Source organism: Camelina sativa, chromosome 1, assembly GCF_000633955.1.
Source record: "Camelina sativa cultivar DH55 chromosome 1, Cs, whole genome shotgun sequence".
NCBI classification, from domain to species: domain Eukaryota; kingdom Viridiplantae; phylum Streptophyta; class Magnoliopsida; order Brassicales; family Brassicaceae; genus Camelina; species Camelina sativa.
In genome coordinates, this window is record NC_025685.1 from 8037799 (window position 1) to 8059911 (window position 22113).

General features: G+C 40.3%; 6 protein-coding genes and 1 pseudogene across 19 annotated transcripts; 3 read left to right on the forward strand and 4 right to left on the reverse strand.

The window, feature by feature from the left end:
* On the forward strand, positions 69–4139 carry LOC104783012 (myb-like protein L). Of its 8 annotated transcripts, none has more exons than XM_010508132.1 (9): positions 187–649; positions 777–855; positions 1088–1134; positions 1205–1599; positions 1713–1912; positions 2066–2218; positions 2353–2667; positions 3032–3535; positions 3628–4139. In XM_010508132.1, the coding sequence occupies exons 4-9, from the start codon at positions 1330–1332 to the stop codon at positions 3935–3937; spliced, it is 1752 nt and encodes a 583-aa protein (XP_010506434.1). In that variant the 5' UTR covers positions 187–649; positions 777–855; positions 1088–1134; positions 1205–1329; the 3' UTR covers positions 3938–4139. The 8 variants fall into 8 exon arrangements, with proteins under 8 accessions (XP_010506392.1, XP_010506400.1, XP_010506434.1 ...); XM_010508124.1 differs by having other exon boundaries at positions 777–815; XM_010508090.1 differs by having other exon boundaries at positions 69–649; positions 813–815; positions 1088–1599.
* Positions 4160–9788, reverse strand: LOC104782997 (pentatricopeptide repeat-containing protein At3g18110, chloroplastic). 3 transcript variants are annotated; one of them, XM_010508076.2, is made up of 5 exons: positions 7503–9788; positions 5563–6866; positions 5210–5410; positions 4982–5072; positions 4160–4834 (listed from the first exon to the last, which is right to left on the reverse strand). In XM_010508076.2, the coding sequence occupies exons 1-5, from the start codon at positions 9732–9734 to the stop codon at positions 4328–4330; spliced, it is 4335 nt and encodes a 1444-aa protein (XP_010506378.1). In that variant the 5' UTR covers positions 9735–9788; the 3' UTR covers positions 4160–4327. The 3 variants fall into 3 exon arrangements, with proteins under 3 accessions (XP_010506378.1, XP_010506385.1, XP_019102473.1); XM_010508083.2 differs by having other exon boundaries at positions 5563–6455; positions 7092–9788; XM_019246928.1 differs by having other exon boundaries at positions 5563–6275; positions 6912–9788.
* On the reverse strand, positions 10141–11076 carry LOC104705322 (putative F-box protein At3g17620). Its single transcript, XM_010421311.1, has one exon. It carries the CDS (start codon positions 11074–11076, stop codon positions 10141–10143), a length of 936 nt encoding a protein of 311 aa, XP_010419613.1.
* On the reverse strand, positions 11666–13330 carry LOC104783061 (receptor for activated C kinase 1C). The gene is made up of 2 exons (XM_010508148.2): positions 12353–13330; positions 11666–12016 (listed from the first exon to the last, which is right to left on the reverse strand). Exons 1-2 carry the CDS (start codon positions 13229–13231, stop codon positions 11915–11917), a joined length of 981 nt encoding a protein of 326 aa, XP_010506450.1. The 5' UTR covers positions 13232–13330; the 3' UTR covers positions 11666–11914.
* Positions 13565–15852, reverse strand: LOC104783072 (protein LST8 homolog). The gene is made up of 10 exons (XM_010508160.2): positions 15493–15852; positions 15277–15378; positions 15065–15177; positions 14787–14856; positions 14556–14633; positions 14357–14473; positions 14180–14262; positions 14021–14100; positions 13880–13939; positions 13565–13801 (listed from the first exon to the last, which is right to left on the reverse strand). The coding sequence occupies exons 1-10, from the start codon at positions 15598–15600 to the stop codon at positions 13695–13697; spliced, it is 918 nt and encodes a 305-aa protein (XP_010506462.1). The 5' UTR covers positions 15601–15852; the 3' UTR covers positions 13565–13694.
* LOC104783085 (F-box protein ETP1-like) lies at positions 16001–19042 on the forward strand. 5 transcript variants are annotated; one of them, XM_019246950.1, is made up of 8 exons: positions 16003–16141; positions 16295–16394; positions 16538–16633; positions 16724–16786; positions 16906–16973; positions 17055–17184; positions 17276–17388; positions 17708–19042. In XM_019246950.1, the coding sequence occupies exon 8, from the start codon at positions 17765–17767 to the stop codon at positions 18818–18820; it is 1056 nt and encodes a 351-aa protein (XP_019102495.1). In that variant the 5' UTR covers positions 16003–16141; positions 16295–16394; positions 16538–16633; positions 16724–16786; positions 16906–16973; positions 17055–17184; positions 17276–17388; positions 17708–17764; the 3' UTR covers positions 18821–19042. The 5 variants fall into 5 exon arrangements, with proteins under 5 accessions (XP_019102494.1, XP_019102495.1, XP_019102492.1 ...); XM_019246949.1 differs by having other exon boundaries at positions 16001–16141; positions 16538–16786; positions 17705–19042; XM_019246947.1 differs by having other exon boundaries at positions 16295–16423; positions 16538–16786.
* LOC104705331 lies at positions 19749–21296 on the forward strand (annotated as a pseudogene).

Below are 22113 nucleotides of genomic sequence, written 5' to 3' on the forward strand. Positions count from 1 at the left end.
TTGTTATGATGCCGCCATATTAAATAGTTCAGACCCGTAAGCATAAATTAAACCTTATATGAGAGAAACCTTTCATCTTCTTCTTCGTTCTTCTTACACATAAAACCTTTTTCTCTCGGAGCCGTTTCTTTTACGTTCTTCGATTTCGCTTTCCGATAGACGCTTTTCTCAATCTGTAACGCGATGAACCGGAGCAGCCTATACGAGACTTACGGCGATGATGACGATGACGAGGAAGACGACATCGACTTCGAAGACATAAGACGCGCCTGTATGGTCTCCGACGCTAATTCCGATCAATTCGCCGCTAAAACCAATTCAATTGAAGCTGATGGAGACGGTGGTGAAGCGATGCCGTCGGATTCGGAGAACGAAGACGATTTCGAGATGCTTCGTAGCATTAGGAGCCAATTACCATCGTCCAAGGATGCGGAATTGAGCAGTGGTCCTCCCGTGGGTTTATCATTGCCCTCGGATTCGGAGAGTGAAGATGATTTCGAGATGATTCGTAGTATTACGAGCCAATTAGCATTGTCCATGGATGTGCCCATTCCTCCCATTGGTTTATCCGACGATGACGACGACGAAGATGGCGCCTTTGAAACTCTTCGTGTTATTCGTAGGCGGTTCTCTGCTTATGCAAATTTCGGTGAGCTCAATTGTGAACTTTCTCTTTACTTTGTTTGGTTTATTTCTATTTGGGTTATAGCTACTGATTTCGTTAGATATTGTTTCTGTGTTACTTCTGGAAATGTTCCTTCTATGGTTATCTGAAGACTCTGCTTCTCAAGTGGTTTAAGATAGTTTTGCAGATGGTAAGATTATTTGGTTCTCCTTCGGTTGCATTATTGGAAGGTACACTCAGTGTGAAAGGTGCCGGAGTTTTCATATTTTTATTTGGGGTTTGACAGTCTATTTATGCATCTATGTATTGTCCCTGATGGAATAATAAGTTAGAAACTCTCTCTCTTCTTATGTTTGTTGATTGATGATATGATGAATTCGTGTGTAAAAATGTGGGCTTGCTTGTCTTTCTTTATCCTGTATTTTAGGTGGAAAATATGCTTATCATTTCTTACTTCTGCAGATACGGAGGGAAATTTCATGAATGATTCTGCCGGGAAGAAAAAGCAGGTACATGACTCGGACAATGAACCTTCACGCGAAATACTGAGTAGATCTAATACTTGTGAAAGCTTTCCAGATCACGGGAAATCAATTGTCACAGTGCCAGATTCTGAGGATGTACAAGATGGCCATTCTGCTGATGTACATGAAATTACTTCCGCTGAGCCTCATGACCACCTTGAGACAAGCCAGTTATCTCTTATGCCAGGGAGCTCAACTTTCCCTGAAGCTGCACAAGCCTTTGTTGATGCAATCAGGAAGAACAGGGCATATCAGAAATTTCTTAGAAGAAAATTGGAAGTAATTGAAGCAACAATTGAGCAGAACGAGAAACACAAGAAAAATGTTAAAATAGTAAAAGATTTCCAAGCTTCTTGCAAGAGAATTACTAAACTAGCACTTGTTCAGAGGAAAGATCCTCGTGTGGAATTAATCTCAACACGAAAATCTGTGCCTTGTGATAGCTCCGAGGTAATACTTTGATCTGTTTTCCTGCCTCTGCTGTTGTTTTGTAGTCTTTGTTTTCTCTAGACTCTGATGGGAAAAATTTCTTAATCTTAAATTCTCTGTTTTTTTTTTGGTAGGGTAATGATAAAAAGACATCTCCGTTGCTGTTGGGTCCACCGGAAAACCCTTGTGTTGCAGATTATAGGATGGCACTAGAGAAATATCCAGTTTCAGTGGAACGGAGAAAATGGTCTACTGAGGAGAACAAAAACCTTGCAAAAGGTCTAAAACAAGAAGTTCAAAAGATACTACTTTATGAAGCTATCGAACAGTCCAGGTACTACTTGTCATCCTCTTTTATAGTGCTATCATATTCTGGTGCCTAGTACCCTTAAATCTGCTGCTTTGATAATTTCTGATGCAGAATTAGTTTCAAGTCTTTTCGTTATATTTTTCTGAAAGAGTTTGCCTGACCGCAATTTCTTAACAGTGATTTGGAAGGATCTACATATGATATAGACGCCATCAATGAATCGATCCGAAATCTTGAGATAACACCAGAAATGATTAGGCAGTTTCTTCCGAAAATTAATTGGGATTCCTTGGATATCAAAGACCGTTCTGCTGCAGAATGTGAAGCTCGGTAAGTTCCTCCTCTAGTTGAACTCTGGTTTTGAAGATGCATCAGCTTTTAATCATATCTATGGGTGCACATTTCATATACCATCACTCTGTCTCTTATTTGAGATTTCAGTTATTTAACTTGCCTCATTGTAGGTGGATGAGCTCGGAAGATCCATTGATTAACCACGGTCCGTGGACTGAAGCAGAGGACAAAAACCTACTCCGAATTATCGAAGAAAAGGGTCTTACAGACTGGCTTGATATCGCGGTATCACTAGGGACAAATAGGACCCCATTTCAATGTTTGGCTCGATATCAGAGAAGCTTGAATGCAAGCATATTGAAGAAAGAATGGACTGCAGAGGAAGATGACCAACTTCGTGGTGCAGTAGAGTTATTTGGCGATAAAGACTGGCAATCTGTTGCAAATGTATTAAAAGGAAGAACTGGACCTCAGTGCTCAAATAGGTCAGTTTTTATCTTTTACATTCACTCCTTTCTTTATGAGATAGATATCAAATTCTGCAGTATGTTTGACTATTTTGTTTAAGAAGAGGTAGCCTCGTATGTTTCCCTCCATCTACCAAATGATATGAATTTAAATATATTTTAGTCCGATTTGTCTCAAGAGCTAGTTTGTTAGGGAAAAAAAAAAGTCTATAGGGTTTTATAAACCACCCATCAAGTCCATGTTTAGCCGATGTGGGATTTTATCATAACCTCAATATACACCCATTGATGACATTTTTCTAGGATTTTAGAATGCGACCCTGAGTCGCATTCAGATGCATGTTTAAATGGTTTATCTGATTTCCTTCCTCTCTATTCGCAGATGGAAAAAGTCCCTTCGCCCTACAAGAAAAGGAAGATGGAGCTTAGAGGAAGACAAACGTGTGAAAGTAGCTGTGACACTCTTTGGATCTCAAAACTGGCATAAGATTTCTCAGTTTGTTCCTGGACGTACTGCGACTCAGTGTCGAGAGAGATGGGTAAATTGTTTAGAGCCCAATTTAAATCGTGGGAAGTGGACTAAGGAAGAGGATGAAAAGTTGAGAGAAGCAATTGCAAAACATGGATATAGCTGGTCCAAGGTGGCTTCGGATCTGTCTTGTCGTACTGACAATCAGTGCCTGAGGAGATGGAAGACTTTATATCCTCATCAAGTGGCTCTTTTACAAGAAGCTAGAAGGTTACGGAAAGAAGCTATTGTAGGTAATTTTGTTGACCGGGAATCAGAGCGACCTGCTCTTGTCACAGGCGCTATTTTGGCACTACCGAATATATCTCTAGAGCCAGAACCCGTTAGTGTAGCCCTGAAGAAGAAAGGCAAAGCCAAGTAAGTTAATTGATTATTCCTTACACACGCACACACACACACACACAATTGCACAGCTTTTGTGAATCTAAATTCACTGTTTTGTGATGCAGACGGAAGAAGTCAGATGCAGAGAGGCAACCAAAGAGACGGAGGAAAGGATTAGAGAAATGCTCAGGAGATGTTTGTAGACAAGAGAATGAGACTGTTTGTGAAAATGAACCAAACAATGGAGGAGAGGGGAGGTTGTTGGAAGTGGAACCGTATAACGAGATCCAAGACATTGGAGAGGAGAAACAAAGACGAAGGCGCAAACGTGTTGCAGCAACTGCCAACAACACCACTGGTTTAAAAAAACTTACGCCTAAGAGGAGGAAAGTGTCTGCAGTAGTTCCTATCAAGAACCAAGACGCACCAAATTAGGTGTTTCTTTCGCTCTTGAAAATTTTGAAAATTGTTGTATGTATAAAATATGTCTAATCCACGCATCTTTATAGAAAACGAATAGTTTCACTGATTTTAATTTTTAACAACAAAGAAAATATCTTGAATTCAACAATAAATAAGTTGAACCTAGGCATTTGTAGAAAACAGTAATTGAGTATGTGTACAATTTTTAATTCAACGGGAAAAAGTTGTTAGATGTAAATTGTAATACTCTTTTTGATTTATTAATCCTATTGATAATTGACAAATATTACATGAAGACACTTATTTCTAAATTTCTAATTAGCATCCACAAAAAGAAAAATCAAAACTTTATACAATAATCACCTATGTGTGTAATATGAGAGTACAATATCATGACATCACTTACTTTCTGACGAACTTCTTTCGAGGGTTAACACTAATCACTTCATTTCCCTTATTTTTCTTCATCTTCTCTATCTTCTGTCTATGTCCTTCTATATCTGTCTTTATCACTCGTTCTCTCATTTCGTCTGGTAGCAATGCCAGTCTCGAAAACTTCTTTGGTGACACAAACCCGCCAAGTCTCTCTTTGATGTGGTTAAACGCAGGAACAAGTCCACGTCTTATGAAACACCCGTCGATCAGGTCCATTGAGGTTGATTCTGGTAACGACACCGAGTCTTTTAGCTCCAAGTCGAAGCAGAACGGTGAGTCCTTCAACCACATTCTCAGAGAGTGAGCTTTGGCCACTAGAAGCCCAGTTCTCGTCTTGCAGGGAAGAAATGGAGAACCCATCTCCCAGAGACATGCCTTCAGCGTTTTGTCCAGGGATATGCCGTTGTATTCTGCGGTCCCTGTGATTAAGACAACTGATTTTGGAGACTCTGGGTACCCTTCAAGTGATGCATCCTGAAAATGGGAGAAGAATTGTAGCAGAGGTTGAGGGTTATTGGTGAATAGGAGATTGATTGTCGTACGATCTTCAGTTATGAAGGGATCTGTTGAATATGATGTAAAGATGCATAGATATTAAGAGAGAAGAATAAGATGAATTGCCTGCATGTGGTCAAGCCATAGAGTCAGGGCAACAAGTGCAGCACCTCCCGACAATCTTCTGAAATCAGCACCCCAGTCTTTGTCCGCCACCCTGAAATATCAAAGTCAATCGCAAATGTGACTGCTAAATACTCGGTGCATTCGAAAACGTTTTCACGAGAAACAAGTGTTGACCAGTTCAAGGGTGAGTGTTAACACCATTCATGAACATCTGTTTAGACGACTGACCTAAAAACATCGCGACTGAAGATACCCCTTTTGATTGCCAATTGGAATACCCATGATGCAGTAGCTCTGAGTTCAAACGCCCAGAGAAGGTTTAAAAGAGCATTAGCAAAATTGAGAGCAGCATTGTCTTCTATGGGTTTCAGTTTCTCAAACCATTCATCCACCTCAGGAACTAACAACTCAGGTCTTCCAGCTAAAAGCCTGGTAGGTATCATCAAAGGCCATACAAAAAATCTTAATTATTTGTACTAAATGATGATCTTGTATCAAATTTACAATATATTAATAATAAACCATAAACATGACTAACAACAGACCAATCATTTTTAAGGAATGCATCAGATCATCCATACCTGATAGGAAGATCAAAACCAATATCTTGAAGAGCTTTCAGCAGCAATATGACTTCACTTTTTTCCTTGGAGAAACTCGCTGCCCTGACAAAGCAAGTCCATATCCTGTGGTCTGGCTCCAGGCCCTCTTTCTTCATTTCCAAAAGCCTTTCTATTCCACTGTTATAATCTTTGCTCCGAAGGTAAGCATCAATAACTGAACTATAAGGCAGAGTTGTTAGTTCCACGTCTGTTTCTTTCAGGTTACTAAGAACTTTTTCAGCTTCTTGGGGATTTCCTGACGAACTATATGAAACCATAAGCAAATGCATTGTAGCAAGTGTTGGTTCTATTCCTGCACTCTTCATCATTTGCAACAATTTCTCTGCCTTAGAGTCACTTCCAGAATCTCGGAATATTTTCATCATCGTGTGGTAAAATGAACGGTCTAGTTTATAACCTTTGGAAAGAAGCTCGTTAAACAGTTGTTCAGCTTGTTCGAGGCATTTTTGCTTACCAAAAGCAGAGATCAAGCTCTTGTATGTGTCCAGTTTTGGGTCCAGACCAATATTTCTCATTCGCTGCATCAGCAAGTACCCTTCTTCTGGTCGTCTGTCTCTACAATACATTATGATCAGAGTATTGTAAGTGGTCTCATCTGGTTCCAGTCCAGTTTCTTTTATCCTCTGGTATACTTGAACTGTCTTCTTGTAATCCTCGATGGCCGTATACATCTTCAGCATGAAATTCCATATAGCGAGCTCGACCTTGAAACTGGCCTCTTCCATTTCAGAGACCATAATTTCAGCATCTCTAACTCGTTTCCCTTTGCAGAAAAGCTCAATCATCATCCTATAAAGGCGAATTGTGGGTAAGTAACCAGCTGCTTTCATGCTACTGTATATCTTCTTCACCTCAAAAATATTTCCAGCCCGGGCAAATGCGTCAAGCATCAAAAGAATGGAGCTTTTGCTAATCTTAAAGCCCATATCTTGCAATTCTTCAACAACAACGTAGAGCTCTTCAAGTCTCCCATCAACACACAAAGCATGCAACAAGATATTGATGGATTCAACAGTAGGAGATGGACCATCCCTCATCATAGTGTTAAAAATAGCTCTTGCCCGCTCATAACAGCCACACTCAGCATAAGCCGACATCAAGCTGTTCCATGTCTTAAGATCAGGTGTTCGTCCACTTTGTCTTAGGTTGCCAACCACACTCTCCGCTTTCTGCCATAGCTTTAGTTTTCCATAAGCCTCAATGATATCAGTATACATAGGCGAACATGCAAAGTGGAAGCCTTTGGTCTCAGCTTGATTAACCACTTGATGAGCTGTCTCTGGAAAGCCAAGCTNGGCCGTATACATCTTCAGCATGAAATTCCATATAGCGAGCTCGACCTTGAAACTGGCCTCTTCCATTTCAGAGACCATAATTTCAGCATCTCTAACTCGTTTCCCTTTGCAGAAAAGCTCAATCATCATCCTATAAAGGCGAATTGTGGGTAAGTAACCAGCTGCTTTCATGCTACTGTATATCTTCTTCACCTCAAAAATATTTCCAGCCCGGGCAAATGCGTCAAGCATCAAAAGAATGGAGCTTTTGCTAATCTTAAAGCCCATATCTTGCAATTCTTCAACAACAACGTAGAGCTCTTCAAGTCTCCCATCAACACACAAAGCATGCAACAAGATATTGATGGATTCAACAGTAGGAGATGGACCATCCCTCATCATAGTGTTAAAAATAGCTCTTGCCCGCTCATAACAGCCACACTCAGCATAAGCCGACATCAAGCTGTTCCATGTCTTAAGATCAGGTGTTCGTCCACTTTGTCTTAGGTTGCCAACCACACTCTCCGCTTTCTGCCATAGCTTTAGTTTTCCATAAGCCTCAATGATATCAGTATACATAGGCGAACATGCAAAGTGGAAGCCTTTGGTCTCAGCTTGATTAACCACTTGATGAGCTGTCTCTGGAAAGCCAAGCTTGCAATACACAACAACCATGCTTTTACAAACACTTTCTGAAGCTTCGCAGCCAGATAGTCTCAGGTCAGAGAAAACTTGAGAAGCGTCGGGGTAATGTTCATTTGCTACACAGCAATGTAATAGAGTCTCATACATGGTAGAACTGCCACAACACCAGCCATGAACACATGGGTCAGCAAAATATTCATCTAGAGCAGCACTTATATTGTTAACCTTGCAATGTAGAACAATTAGAGCTTCATTTATAAGACTTTTAGATCCACTGGCGTGTTCTTTTAAAAATTCAAGTAACTCAAACGCTTCTGAATGCCTGCCTGATGAACTGTAGGAACCCAAGATAGGCAATAGAGTGTCGTTTTCCAGGTCATACCCATTGGTGATAGCCACTTTCAACTGTCTAGCAGCAAGGTCAAAGCATTCACCCTTAACAAGAACTGATGAAATCTCTAGTGGGTTCATGCCACACAATTCTTCCATGTCTCTAATGGTTTTCTGAATGTCGTCTGACCTATTTTCCTTCATAAGTCCAAGTATCATCAACTCATACAGACTGTGAGACGGTGTCTGACAGTCAGAAATCATATCACGATATAAAACCCACGCCTTTCTTGTCTCGTTGCCTCTGAGTAATACATCCAACATTACAGAATACGCTAAATTATCAGGTTTAGTGCCTGAGCGCAACATGCAACTGAAAGTATTCTCAGCCTCTTCTCGCTTCCCAGCCTTGGCATAACCGCAAATTAGAGCACTGTATGTCTGCAGAGTTGGTTTAATCCCAGCATCGAGCATCTCAGACATTATAGCTGCGGCTTCCACGGTTCTGTTTGCTTTTCCAAGTGAATCGATCAAAACAGTGTAAGTAATAGCATCAGGGTTTCTACCTGACAGACCTTTCATGTCTTTATAAAGCTGTAGCGCAAGATCAAGTTGCCCCTGCTTGCCATACATGTGAATGATCGTGTTATAAGTCATCTCGTCTTTCCCAAACCCCATTTTCTGCATTTCTTGGTACACCTCTTTCACCTTCTCCGTATTTCTTTCTCTAGCAAAAGCATAGAGCAAAGAGTTGTATGTCACTGCATCAGGGGAATAACCTTTAAGCTCCAGCTCCGTGAAGAGCCTCTCAGCTTCAGCAGCAAGCCCACATCTCCCATAAACAGATATCATGGCATTATAAGTCCACAAGTCAGGCTGACAACGATGAGCTTCCATGTCCTCAAAAACCTTCACTGCACCCTCCAAATTAGAATCCCGCGAACAGGCACTAAGAAGAGTGTTGTAAGTGATAGCATCAGGCCTAAGACCCGAATTCCTCACCATATCTAATAACTCAACAGCAAGATTCGGAGTCACCCCACCAGACTTAAGCCTAGCGTTGATAAGAGTATTGAAACTAATAAGGTCCGGAACACACCCTCTCTGACGCATTGCGTCGAGCAACTCCTGTGCTTTCGAAAACTTGCCACTACGAGAATAAACACCCATCATCGCGTTGTACACTTGAACCGTGTCTCCTACCGTTGGCTCAGCCCTAGTGAAAATCTCAACAGCAAGCGATTCCTGATTCCACCGTCCCAAAACACCGAGTATAGCCGCGACCATACGAGCATTAGGTGAGTGCCAATGACGGAGATTGAGCCACTCAAAAACTTCAAGAGCTCGTTGCCAGCTCACCTGACCAACCGATTTAACAACGAAACAGTAATCCGTAGGAGTCATCTGAACGGGACGAGCATCGAGTACATCCGCGACGAACTGATTAGGTTTCAGGCTTAGAATCTTATCCGTAAGAAACTTCACCCTCTCTCTCCAATCCTTGGCCTTTATCAAAGCCACCTTATTCAATTTCTTCACTCTCCTTCTCCGACTCGCCACCACGACGGCGGCGGCGGCGGCTTCATCATCTTTCGTCTTTTCCTGCTGCTCGTTAAAGCCAATTGAATCGACGATTTCGCCTGAATCCGTTGTATCGGTGGGAGAAACCGGAGTAGGAACGGATTGCGACGGTGTTGAATCGTAAGTCTCACGGAGATTCAAATGTGGCCATCGGACAGCCGGAGAAGCTCGACTGTAAGTAAATTTCTGGGTAGAGCTAGTGCTCCCTTGTTGTTGTTCATCTTTAGTCTCAGGATTAAGGGTGGCGCGGACGGATAAAGAAGGAGGATAAGCTAAAGCACCTGCAGAAACCACCGCCATTACTATCTTCTCCTCTCAGCTTCATAAATCCGTTGCAGCCATTGGTGCCGTTAATAAAAGATATGTGAGAGAGAGAATACTTTTTAATGTCCCTGTGGAAAAACTCCGTTCTATCTGAGATTTTTATAAACAGACACCTTGCCGTTTTTAGTGTGAGGTTAAAAGATCAAAACGATCAAGAATGTTAAGTGGTGACCTTTTGATATATTGAGATAGTATATGATCCATGATGCATCAGCATTTTGGTTCTTTTATTGAAACTTAACAAAAGTTGTCAAAATTGAGATTTTACATAAGAGCCAGTCACGGGAAAAAGCATTTTTTTTAAGGGGGAGTTCGTAACATTCATCATCGTCTTCTCTGTCTTCTTCAGCTCAAACTCTAGTAACTGGCGCATGATGAATCATTAGGCAAGAAAGCCAGAGCGTGTTAAGGTGTTAAACGAGAGAGAGAGTTCCTCAGCTTTACAGTTGTGGTCATTTAATTTGATTTGCGCTAGACTTGGAACACAAGAGCACATTTGTGGATGATAAGAAGATGTGCTTACAGCTTTTCCTAAATCTACTTTTGTGATAATTCCATCCTCTCCAATGATATAAGCAGCTATGTTGCTCTCCCACATTTCTCTGCAGTACTCTTTTTCAAAAACAACGACAACTTTCTTCTCCTCGTCAACAAAGAAACTCCCAAAGCGACGACCCGGAACCGGAATATGTAAACCATCCACCGCAAAGAACAGCTTGCTCCACGACACTGTTTCGGGCTCAATCTCTGTCGTAATCCATATCTCCATATGTAATGTATCCTCTTGCTGAAATAACACTGCAAGTTGCTCATCTCTAACACTAGATATACTTAGAGTATCTCCCGTATAAGAGAGAAACGGTAGACTTAGATGCGGTCCAAATCTCTCTCTTGTAAAATCAAAACAGACTAAGAAGAATACTCTTCCTCCTGCATTAGACTTTGACTGACAATACCAATAAGTATTTCCTTTGAGAGACACGCCACGTTGATGATAAGGTATAAACCAGTCCGCAGTGATAACCGTAGGGATAATCACCATCCGCGTTTCAGATGAGTTGATATAGTCAAGTTCATAATAAACGTATTCCGAATTAAATTCACCAAATCTTAAAACTTTATAGCTGCGGCCGCTCGATTCTCTCGTCTCGTATCCAATAGCATACTTGTCCCTCTCGTATCCAATAGCATACTTGTCCATCACGTCCTTTCGGTTGAAATACCGGGTTTGGCCGCAATACGGATTCCAAACAACGAACCTAGTGCGGTCTCTCGTGATGCATAACAACAAACCATCACAGTGAAAGACTTCAGACATATCGACTCCATCTATCGGTAAGGCTAACGAGTTTGCCTAGATGGTTTATTGGCGGGTCAACGTTGTTGTGAATTCCACGGAGGTTGACGCTCATCAGATAAATTTGATCACTCATCACCATAACCACCTCCCTTGCTGCTGCTGCGTTGGCTCGAGCAACGTGCTTCTTTGTAAAACTCTCTTCTTTGGTTAACGTGTTCCACTTTTTGCAAACGAATCGCACTGCTCTCATCGATGTCACTGGAAGCCTAACAAGCACTTCCTCTGCCAAATCGCTTGGAAGATCAGAGAGCATCATCAGCAAAGATTGGTGTTACACAAGTAAGTTAGGTTTAAAAGCTTAAAAGCTTAAGAAGAAAGTCTCCTCTGCTTCTGGTGGTAACAAATTTTGAAAGACATAATAAAACCCTAGCTCAAGTGTGTGCGCCAAGGACGATCGTCGGCTAAAGAATCTGAACTAGTGGGCTTTTAATGTAGCCCAAAATAATATTTAGACGAGCGAGATAGAGAGAAGAATGATATTACTCTTGCACCAGAACCGCAACATTAGAGTAGTGAAATGATGGCTGAACCATTCTAAGACCAGGAATGTAATAGCAATCAAAATCGTGCCCTTTTAATACAGTGATCTAATGACAATCAATGTATCGGCGTTTTGACTTTGTTGTTCTTTCTGGAAATTAAACAAAAATTGCCAACATAGAGGTTTTGGGAGGGACTAATACATTACTGACCCAGTCTGGAAAAATTGGAGAAACTTAAAAAAACAGCTAATTTTTGTCTGGAGAATTTGTAACACCACTCATCAGTCTTCTTCATCCTCTTCTTCATCTTGTCTCTAGTAACGACCAATACCCCAGACCCTGACAACTCCATCAGTGTAACCACTGAACAATGTGCTTCCATCTGCACTCCAGTTCAAGCTTGTGCAGTAGATCACCTGCATTTTTATTACACAATCCCTTTAGAAACATAACCAATCAATCTCTTCCTATGTGTTAACATCAAAGTCAAAACCTTTGAAGCAGACAGCAGAGTAACATTTCAGAGAATGAAACCCCAAGTTTCAAAGCTAAAAAGTAACTACTCCTAGTAACATTTTTATGCAATTTCAAACCAAAAATTCATTTTTTGGTCATACACACTAGTACAAAATCATCACTACATTTTGGTGCATTCACTAAAACAATCAATTGCAACACAAACGATGTTTTGTATAAACAAGAGAACCAATCACTATCGAACAACCAATTACTATATATGAATAATGACATACCTTCTTCTGGTTACCAGTTCCAACGCCACCATCAGCCTTCTCAGCCTCAGCCTTGAGGTCAACCTTCAAGTCCTCAACAACAGTCTTGCTCTCAAGATCCCAGATCTTAATGCTGTTCTCTGTCGCAGCACAAAGCCAGTATCTGTTAGGACTGAAGCAAAGCGAGTGAATGATAGAGCCAGCCTCAAGCGAGTAAAGCTTCTTTCCCTCAGCCAAATCCCACAACAAGATAACACCATCTTTGCCACCACTGGCGCACAGCGAACCATCAGGCGAGACAGCAACAGTGTTGAGGTAACCCGTGTGTCCAACAAGAGAGTTCTTCAGCTTACAGTTCTGTAGGTTCCACACTTTGACGGTGTGATCCCACGAAGCAGAGACAATGGTGGGCACAAGCGTGTTGGGGCTAAACCTAACACAGCTAATCCATTCCTTGTGACCATCACCTTCGGAGATTGTGTACTTGCATTCACCGAGTGTGTTCCACAGCTTGATCGTACGGTCACGGGAGGCAGATACGATCTGACGGTTATCAACGGAGAACGCAACGGAGAGCACATCTTTCGTGTGTCCGACGAAACGACGGGTTGAGACGCCGGTAGCTAGATCCCAGAGACGAAGCTCACCGTCCCAGCTTCCGGAGAGTGCGAACTGACCGTCAGATGAGAGAACCACATCTTCAACGAAATGAGAGTGACCTGTGAGCCTACGCTGAGCAACACCGTAAGACTTGTCGTCCTTGGTGAGTTTCCAGAGGATGATGGATTTGTCACGCGACGCTGTGACGATGATGTCGGAATTGTCGATCGGTGTAGCGATGGCGGTGACCATATCGGTGTGGGCGCGCATAGTACCCTTCAACACAAGTCCCTCGGCCATGGTTTTAGAGGTTTTTGGTGTGGGGGGAGAGACTCTAGTGTTTCTTCTTCTTAACTCACGAAAATGGCGTAACAGAGCGAGAGATTTGGAGGTTCAGTGAAATCTCGGTATTTATACTCAAGGTCAAAAAAAAAACTGAAGAAATTAGGGTTTAGTGTGCGGTGGTTTCAGCAAGGAGACACTGCTTATTTGGGCCGACGACGATTCCTGGTTAAAATTTGGGCCTTACATGGGCTTCTTATGATATTAGTTTTAGTTGGAGCTCTTTATGTCGTTTTTGCCTTTTTGGTTGTGGAGTTGAGAAATGTTTGATCATCCCAGAAAGATCAGAAGAGCAATTAAAAAACGACTCGATTGAAATAATGTACACTACCAAGAGTTTTTCTAAAACACAATACAAAGAACACAATCGTGATTTGTTTGTTGTTGATAATTTTAGCTTTTATTCATTCTTCTTAAGGTTTTAATCGTGGAGTGCACAACACACAGTGGCTTTATGATGACCCTGGTAGACCTTCACTTCTTTTCCCGCTGGCATCGACCACAATCTAGCCGTCATGTCCGATGATGCTGTTCAGATAATACAGAAATCCAGTTTGAAGGTTGTTCTGTTTAAATTTTGCTTTAAGTTAAGATAGAGATCAGTACCTGTTACAAGAAATTCACCATCCACTGAGAATACGCAGTCCCAGACCCATCTTTGATGTCCTGTTAAGTAAGATTAATGACAGTGTAAGAAAGGGTAAATGACAGAATGAATCATTTTAGCAAAAAACATGGAGACCATACCTGTTAAGACTTTCTCTAGTTTGAAACCATCAACGTTCCATATTTTGACGGTTTTATCAGATGATGCTGTCGCTAGATATCTGCTAACAAATATACAAGAACTTTGAAGAGAGAAGACGGAGTAAATGGTTTCAAGAGAAAGAATACGAAACACATTACTTGTTTGCGGGAGAGAGGAGACATTTAAGGATGTGACCATTATGAGCTTGTAGCTTATGAAGGGGCTCAAACTCGGTCAGTGTCTGAAAGAAGATAAATGAGTGTTTAGTGGCATGGGAAATCATAGGAACGCGACTGTTGCATGACTAAAGAAATGTTTACATATCAGAAAACTACCTGCTTTCCACGCAGCAAGCGCCAAACATAGCATGTTCCACGGTTGTTAGCAGCAACCACCATTGTCCCATCCCACATAACAGTTAAAGACCGTACAGCTGTATCAACTTCTGGTACCTATAGTTACATTACACCCCAAGTGATTATCTACAGAAATGTAACTCGTATAAAGAAATTAAGATGTGTCAAAGGCAATTACCAGTTCACAGCTACACGAATTTGCTCTGAGATCCCATACACGTATATTTCCATTTTGGTCTCCAGATATCAATTCAGTCTGTACAAAAGAGAGAGTTCATGACAAAAACCAAACAGATACCTAACAGAAAAACAAGCACAAGTGTTTCAATAGCAGTAACACCACAGCTCTCTTTAAACAAACTACCAAGACAGCACAACACTAACATATGACTGGGCTAGTTAGATGTACCTGATTTGGGTGCAAAACAACAGTGTTAACTGCGGCAACACTTTCATACTCCTTTTGGCAACCCGGGGCCCTGCATTTTGGTTTATGAGTCAGCAACTTAAAACTAAGAATACCAACTCAACTTAAAAAGGTCTGTATGCCTCAGGAACGTTCTTAGAAATTTCGTAACTTTGTGTTGAGTATCCTTGCCCTTTTCTAGAATCGACACTTCGAATGAATGAATCTATTAACATTCAGCTACTAGTAACAAACAAGAAGATGACATCATAACCTTTTACCTCAAGTCCCAAATCTTAACAGTGCCATCCTCTGATCCAGAATACATCCATTTACCCTCACAGTGGAATCCTACTGCCATAACATTGTTGGTATGTGAATCATAAGTCATCACCTGATACGCACCAAGACTCCTTCAAAATCATAGAAAATACAAAAGAAAAAGAAAATAAAAAATAACACAATGAAGTAAAAGAAAGAAAGGGATATATACAGGTTGAGGACTGTTGGAATTGACATCAAAGAGTCGTATATGAGGATTGCAAGCTGCTGCTAGATAACGCTTATCTGGGGTTATCTCCAATCTATTTACATGCTGAATAAATAACAACATACCACAAAAAAAAACAGTAATTTGTATTAGTTACTCCATAAGGTATCTGATACAGAATTCACAAAATCCAAGTGAGAGAGAGAGAAAAAAACAAACCGAATCAGGGTACTGAATGGTACGGTAACATCGACCAGTTTCGGCTTCCCAGAATCGGATCGTGTGATCATAGCTAGCCGTAGCAAGAATCACTGAAGGCTGACTCATTCTCGATCGATTTTTATAACCCGATCGAAATCATGAACCAACCATTTCGTAATATTTTTTTTGCTGATTACCCCCTAAAACCAATCAAACCTCTTTTCTCGAAAAAAATCAAAAAGAAGAGTAGTACTTGATCCCAACAAGAATCTTCAAGCTAGAGTGTTTCGCGAATTGAAGAAACGAGAAAACTGTAAATAAATTGGAGAGAAAGGGGAAGACAAAGAAAGTGGAAGAAGAAGAAGAAGACAAGAAAAAAAAATAGGGTTTTACTGAGAGAGCTAATCATAATTAAAAAAAAATAACGCGGGGAGCTTTTTGTATGAATATTTATATATTGGGGTTATATAGACATGTCTGACTAAGTAAAGGGGCCATTTTGATATTTATGAGGATCAAATAAAAACAGAGAAACTCAGTGAAACTTTGGAAGCTTTTAGAAGTTTTTCCCGACGGGCTTGTCCATCGTTGAACCGTCGCGGAGGAGTTAAAGTCTCCGTCTTCCAATGTTCTGTTTCTTCGCTCACCTCTACAGACACTGCATCTGGTAACGCTCTCACCTTCGTATCAGTCCTGGGCTCTTAAATTAGTGATTTAATCCTCCTTTTTGGGAATAGTTTCTTTTAGTCTATGTATGAGTATGAGATGATGAGGATGTGTGTGAATTCCTAATTTTACTGGTTTTGTATGTCTTCTGAAGAAACCTTGGAGCTCATACAACGATAGGCTTAGTATTAGAAGACGGCTCCGTGTGGTCGGCTAAATCATTTGGTGCTTCTGGAACCCGTGTTGCTGAATTGGTATTTAACACCTCTTTTGACAGGCTGAGGTTCTTGTCTTTTTGGTTAAAACTTGTTTTAATCATCAGTTTTGTTTAAAACATTGCTTAATGCCATTCCTGGATCTTTATTAGAGTCTGATTGCTTTGTATATTTTTCTTAAGGTATCAAGAAATTCTGACTGATCCTAGTTATGATGCTGGCCAATTTGTGTTTATGATAAATCCTCAGATCCGTAACACCGGTGTCTTCTGATCCTAGTTATGCTGGCCAATTTGTGTTTATGATAAATTACTGTATTATGTTCTGACTTCTGAGGTTGAGATATGTTATAATTTCCTTTCTCCCAGATGATGAAGAATCAAGGCAATGTTTTTTCTGGCTGGTTTGGTAATAAGAAGTCTTAGCATCAGGTAAACATATCAAGTCTGATACCTCATACATGCCTCCAAGAATACTTTAGTCTATTGGAGTCTTTTTCCGTTTTTAAGTACATTGATATGATAGACTAGGCAAATCACAATCTTTGCAGTACCTCAAACTGGAGATGTACGAAAACACTTGGTGACTACCTAGCAGAGAGGAACATTATGGGAATCTGTAAGTTTGTTTGTTATTGACACTAATTTAGATTTCTAGATATTATACAAATTGGGTTTATAACATTACTAATTTTGCCAGATGATCTTTGACACACGGGCAATAACCCGTCGATTAAGAGAAACTGGCAGTCTTAACGGTGTACTTAGCACTGATGGATCCAAAACTGATGAGGAACTTTTGCATACGTCCCGCTCTTGGGATATCGTAGGTTCGGATTCTTTCACTGCCCTCTTTAAAATATGATCAGCTTTTGGGGTATGTGATTGACCACTCTTTATCTGCTTGGTTGAATCTTTTAGGCCTTGATCTAATAAGCGATGTTTCATGTAAATCTCCTTACGAATGGTTTAACAAAACAAATCCTGAATGGGATTTTAACACAACCTCCTCACATCACAAGGAATCCTACAGAGTGAGTATTAATTTCTCTTCTCTAATTTCACCTTCTCATCGATTTCCTCACCACCTTCTATCCTAAACCTATTTGGAGTAAAGTTCCTAGAGAGATTAGGACTTGGAATTGTGTAGGAGTTATCTAAACATACATTACCAAATAGGATTAGGATTAGTAGGTTTTGGTTTTATATAAATAGGGATGCAACTAAGGTGCATAACATATGAGTTTTACGAGAGAACAAAGATTGAGAGATTGAGAGATTTGTGACCTTAGTTTTGACCGACACTAAACCAGAAATTCCAACCATAAAAGCTTTTAATTTCCTTGTCAGCAGCATTAAAGAAAGAGCAAAAAGCCTAGCTAGACTTTACAGGAGCTGAGACTGAGATCGATGGCGGTACCGGAGCTTCTTAACGATTTGGTAGATGAGATACTCTGTCGCGTTCCGGCCACATCTCTGAAACGGTTACGAGCAACTTGCAAACGATGGAACCGTTTGTTCAAAGATGATAGGAGATTCGCAAGAGAGCACTTTGATAATGCCCCAAAGGAGATTCACTCTCTCATATTGACAGAGAAGTGCCGGATTTGTCCTTTGAGCATAATCAATCTTCGCCCACATGGAGATGATGTTCCTCCTCTTCCATCTGTAGAAGTAAAAAGAGAGCTTAGCGTCAAGGAAGGCACCCGCCGTTACGGATCTCAAATAGTGGTTTGGAACCCGTTTACTGGTCAAACCAGGTGGATCGAAGCCAACAATCGTTGGAAGAATACCAACACATTTGTTCTCGGGTACTACAACAAGAAGAACAACAAGTCCTCCTGCAGTCAAAGAAGCTACAAAATTTTGTGCTATAATGGTGGCGAAGATACCGAAATCTACGACCTTAACTCCTCTGATTCGTGGAGGAGGATTCCTGATGGTGATCTCACTCCACCAGGCTGGGACGGTATGATCGCTGAAGACATCGTGCCTTTGAAGGGAAATACTTACTTTTTTGCTAAGGAGAAATCAAAACCGCATCTTGGCTGGTCATTGCTCAAATTTGATTTCTCAGCTGAGAAATCATCTCTGTTTGTGCCTCTTCCCTATCAGTGTCCAAGGTATAAATTTTTTCGTCTTTCTGTTGTTAGAGACGAGAAACTTTCCGTGTTTTTACAGCCCGATTCTACATGCAAGACTGAGATATGGGTGACAAGTAAGATTGATAATGCATCCACCAAAACTGTGTCCTGGAACAATGTCTTAGCATTTAATTTGAGCCCTCATCTTCAAATTACTGATCTGGTAAATTTTGTGCTTGACGAGGATAAGAAAGTCGCCGTGTGTTGTGATAGATGGATAGAAGACTGCTACATCCACTGCATCGACAAGATATTCATTCTCAGGGAGAACAATCAAGTTAGTGAATCTGGTTGTGATCCGCTTGTTACACATCAGACATGACCTTGGCCAGCTCTTCTTTATTACGTTCCAAGTTTGGTCCAAATCTAGCGACCTGCTGGAGGCAAAAGAAAAGGAGTTGACTAAACAACCCCAGCCAGATGTGTGGTTTTGTATTGTTCCTTGCTTGCTTTAAAACACTACTACGTTTTATGATCAAAACGTATGTCTATTGAAAGAATAATTGTCTTATGTCTAAAAAAATCAGGCATTTTTCTAATTCAATGACCAAAAGTGTCTCATGTACAAAGCTCCCCTGCTTCCGAGTATAACAATTAGAAGTCATCATTACCCATTCTCAAAAACACAACCCACCATCTATTTAAAATCACAGTGCGTTTTTTTTGGGCATCCAAAGTTGACAGAAGATGTTTACGATCATGATAAACTCTTTGATTTGTCGTTTAACCTTAAGTTATGCAAATATAAATGTGTCGTCGTTTGACTTATTTACGTCGCCGGAAAAACAAAGGAGCGAGCAGTAAACGTAATCAGCTCTGTACCTGATGTGATCAAAGGAGGAGTAGACGATGCGATATGCCGATATCCTACAACAGTAGACGTAATAAGCTCTTCTTTACCCGATGCGATATGCCGATATCCTACAACACATCCTCTCCTTTGATCCGACCAAATTCGCCATCAGAACTTCCGTCTTCTCGAAACGATGGAGGCACGTATGGTGCGATACATATGATATTGTTTGATAGGAAATCAAATTTTGTCCGAAATTTAACTTGAGTTTTTTTTGTTTTAGTAACTTTGGTTTAGTTACAGATTTCTTTCTGTCAGTTTATAGATTTGGGCCTAATATAGTATAGGAGGCTCACTTTTTGTTCTTTTTATTTTTCAAAAAACTTCCGCGTAGACTTGAGCGGTATCATAAACAATGCCCTAGAAAATCGCAAAATAGCTTTTAGATAAATTAGAGATGGCGGACGACAGCAACACCGCCGGTGAAAAAGTAGACTTGATAAGCACTTTACCTGATGAGATCCTACAACATATCCTCACCTTTATTCCGAGCAAGTTCGCCATTAGATCTTCCATCTTGTCAAAACGATGGAGGCATGTATGGTGGGATACACTTTCTCTTTCATTCGATAGTGAAGATGAAGTATATGACACTGATTCTATAAACGAAACCCTAACTCGCTACACATCTCGCAAGATGATGAAGTTTCACCTCCATAACAGCTAATAGCGGCAACGATCAAGACATGGACAGGTTGATCAAGTTCCTCATTTCCCGTAACGTGGAGAATCTATTGTTGGATATACAGAAGTTTGATTCCGATGAGTATAAGATTCCTGATGTCTTCTACATGAGTTCTTCTGTCAAAGTACTCACCTTTAAGTTCAATTGTAAGATGGTGATTCCCAGATGCTCGGTGGTGTCTTGGACATCTCTGAAGAAGTTGTACCTGGATCATTGTGCTCTCTCTGATGAATCCATGGCTGAGATTCTATCTGGTTGTCCGGTTCTCGAGAGCTTAACATTGTATATGTGTGATGAACTGAAGGTTCTTGATCTCAGCAAATCATTGTGTCTGAGAACACTAGAAATATACCCCTACAGTTGGGTTCCGGGGCCAACACAGATTCTGGCACCGCATGTCCATAATCTCAGATTGACAATAAACTCTCGTTTAGCATGTACTTCTTTTGATGTCTCGTATTTAGCCGAAGCTAGGCTGGAGATTTGCATTTTCATATTGAACAACGTCGATGCTGGTTTCTTTCAAGACATGGTGCTTAAGATGCTCGAAAAGTTGCAGAATGTAGAGAAGCTTACTCTTGGGGGAAACTTTCTTCATGTAAGTATGGATCGTCCACCTTATTTCCTTCTCTAATTAACTAGAATTAATTGGATTTTCTTTGCTTTTTGTGATAGATTTTATCTTTGGCCGAGGTTCGTGGTGTTCCCTTTCCTAAGTTGAAGGTGAAAGATTTGACTCTCGACACAGTTATCTTTCAATATGTTATTCCTAGTATAGAAAGACTGTTGCAAAACTCACCTGATTTAAAGAAGCTAACAGTACGCGCAAAGAGCACCAACTCCATACGGGTATAGTTACCATTAACCTCTTTTAATTTACCTTAGCTTTCTTTTGGCCTCTCTTTTAAGTATCTCTGATCAGTTCGAATATATATCCAAGAACCATTTTTGTATCTTCTTTTTGTTGTGCAGCACTTTGATCTAGACGACTACTTGGAGCTGCAAGGCTTTAACCCGGATCAATGTTGGAGGTCGAAAGACGGGGTCTCTTTTAACAAGTTCTGTAGCTGTATCGAGCCAAAGCACGTGACTTCACTGTTGGAACTCGTGCTTAACAACACAAAGACATTAGACAATATAGCCGTAATATTGGATGAACTTTACCGTTCGTTTAAGTTAGAAGAGGTGGTCGTTCCAACACTTTTCCACAAGAACGTCTCCATTGCCCTCCTAATCAAGCCCATCCCTGACATCAGATGATGAGTGGTGAGTCATAGGTTAGTTCCGAATCTTATTGAATATTTTTTTTTCTTTGATAATGGGTACTGTAATACTTTAATTTAATATTAATGAAGATTTTACATGTATCGAACCTCATCTATAGTAGAAGAGAAGACATTTCGTTATTTGTAAAACAAGTTAGGATTATATATAATGTAAAACTCTTCTTATATTCTCTCAACCCTAAGTTTTCAATGCCATAAATTGATGAGTTTATATACACACATTTATGATTATAACTATTGTGGAGGAAATAAGAGAATCTGTTTAATTATGTGAAGAATTGGCTTATGGTTTATATATCCAATATAATTAATGATACATTCATATATTGCGATATGCATGTTATTTTGATTTTACTAGAAGTGAGCTTGTAATAGTGTATAGAATATAGAGTGTACGTAAGATTTGGTTTTCTTGTTTGATTTACTAGGTAAGATTATGTATGTTTATATGTTTGCTTTCAATATCTTCACCACACTATTGACATGTAGGACCAGTCAAGAGGTTTCTCTCAACCATGCCCATGACATTAGATTAATGGTGAATCATTGACATTTTATCGAGTTTAATTTTAATTTTTAATTTTTTTTTCAATCATGGATTCATGGGAGAATTAACTTGTCACTTTTGGTGTGGTTCTTTTATTTAAGATGATGATAAAGACTCTCTACAGAAGATCGAAGTATACTTATCATCATTGGAAGGAGGCTTTAATTAGCGAGTCTTAAAACCAACTATAATTCTGTTTGGAGCAATGGCTTGAGAATGATCAAAGTAACAAAACAAAAAAAGT

What these genes read in the sequence shown, in the direction of transcription:
- LOC104783012 (XM_010508090.1), top strand. Translation starts at nt 184, where the DNA reads ATGAACCGGAGCAGCCTATACGAGACTTACGGCGATGATGACGATGAC. An exon ending in GAAGCTATCGAACAGTCCAG is followed by an intron (nt 1,913 to 2,065) that starts GTACTACTTGTC and finishes ATTTCTTAACAG; the next exon opens with TGATTTGGAAGGATCTACAT. An exon ending in AAGAAGAAAGGCAAAGCCAA is followed by an intron (nt 3,536 to 3,627) that starts GTAAGTTAATTG and finishes TTTGTGATGCAG; the next exon opens with ACGGAAGAAGTCAGATGCAG.
- LOC104782997 (XM_010508076.2), bottom strand. Translation starts at nt 9,734, where the DNA reads ATGGCGGTGGTTTCTGCAGGTGCTTTAGCTTATCCTCCTTCTTTATCC. An exon ending in CAGAGACAGCTCATCAAGTG is followed by an intron (nt 6,867 to 7,502) that starts GTTAATCAAGCT and finishes GCTCATCAAGTG; the next exon opens with GTTAATCAAGCTGAGACCAA. An exon ending in GGTTTTGATCTTCCTATCAG is followed by an intron (nt 5,411 to 5,562) that starts GTATGGATGATC and finishes GATACCTACCAG; the next exon opens with GCTTTTAGCTGGAAGACCTG.
- LOC104705322 (XM_010421311.1), bottom strand. Translation starts at nt 11,076, where the DNA reads ATGTCTGAAGTCTTTCACTGTGATGGTTTGTTGTTATGCATCACGAGA.
- LOC104783061 (XM_010508148.2), bottom strand. Translation starts at nt 13,231, where the DNA reads ATGGCCGAGGGACTTGTGTTGAAGGGTACTATGCGCGCCCACACCGAT. An exon ending in GAACTGGTAACCAGAAGAAG is followed by an intron (nt 12,017 to 12,352) that starts GTATGTCATTAT and finishes ATAAAAATGCAG; the next exon opens with GTGATCTACTGCACAAGCTT.
- LOC104783072 (XM_010508160.2), bottom strand. Translation starts at nt 15,600, where the DNA reads ATGAGTCAGCCTTCAGTGATTCTTGCTACGGCTAGCTATGATCACACG. An exon ending in CCATTCAGTACCCTGATTCG is followed by an intron (nt 15,379 to 15,492) that starts GTTTGTTTTTTT and finishes TTATTTATTCAG; the next exon opens with CATGTAAATAGATTGGAGAT. An exon ending in CTCCTCTCTCCCGCAAACAA is followed by an intron (nt 14,101 to 14,179) that starts GTAATGTGTTTC and finishes ATTTGTTAGCAG; the next exon opens with ATATCTAGCGACAGCATCAT.
- LOC104783085 (XM_019246949.1), top strand. Translation starts at nt 17,765, where the DNA reads ATGGCGGTACCGGAGCTTCTTAACGATTTGGTAGATGAGATACTCTGT.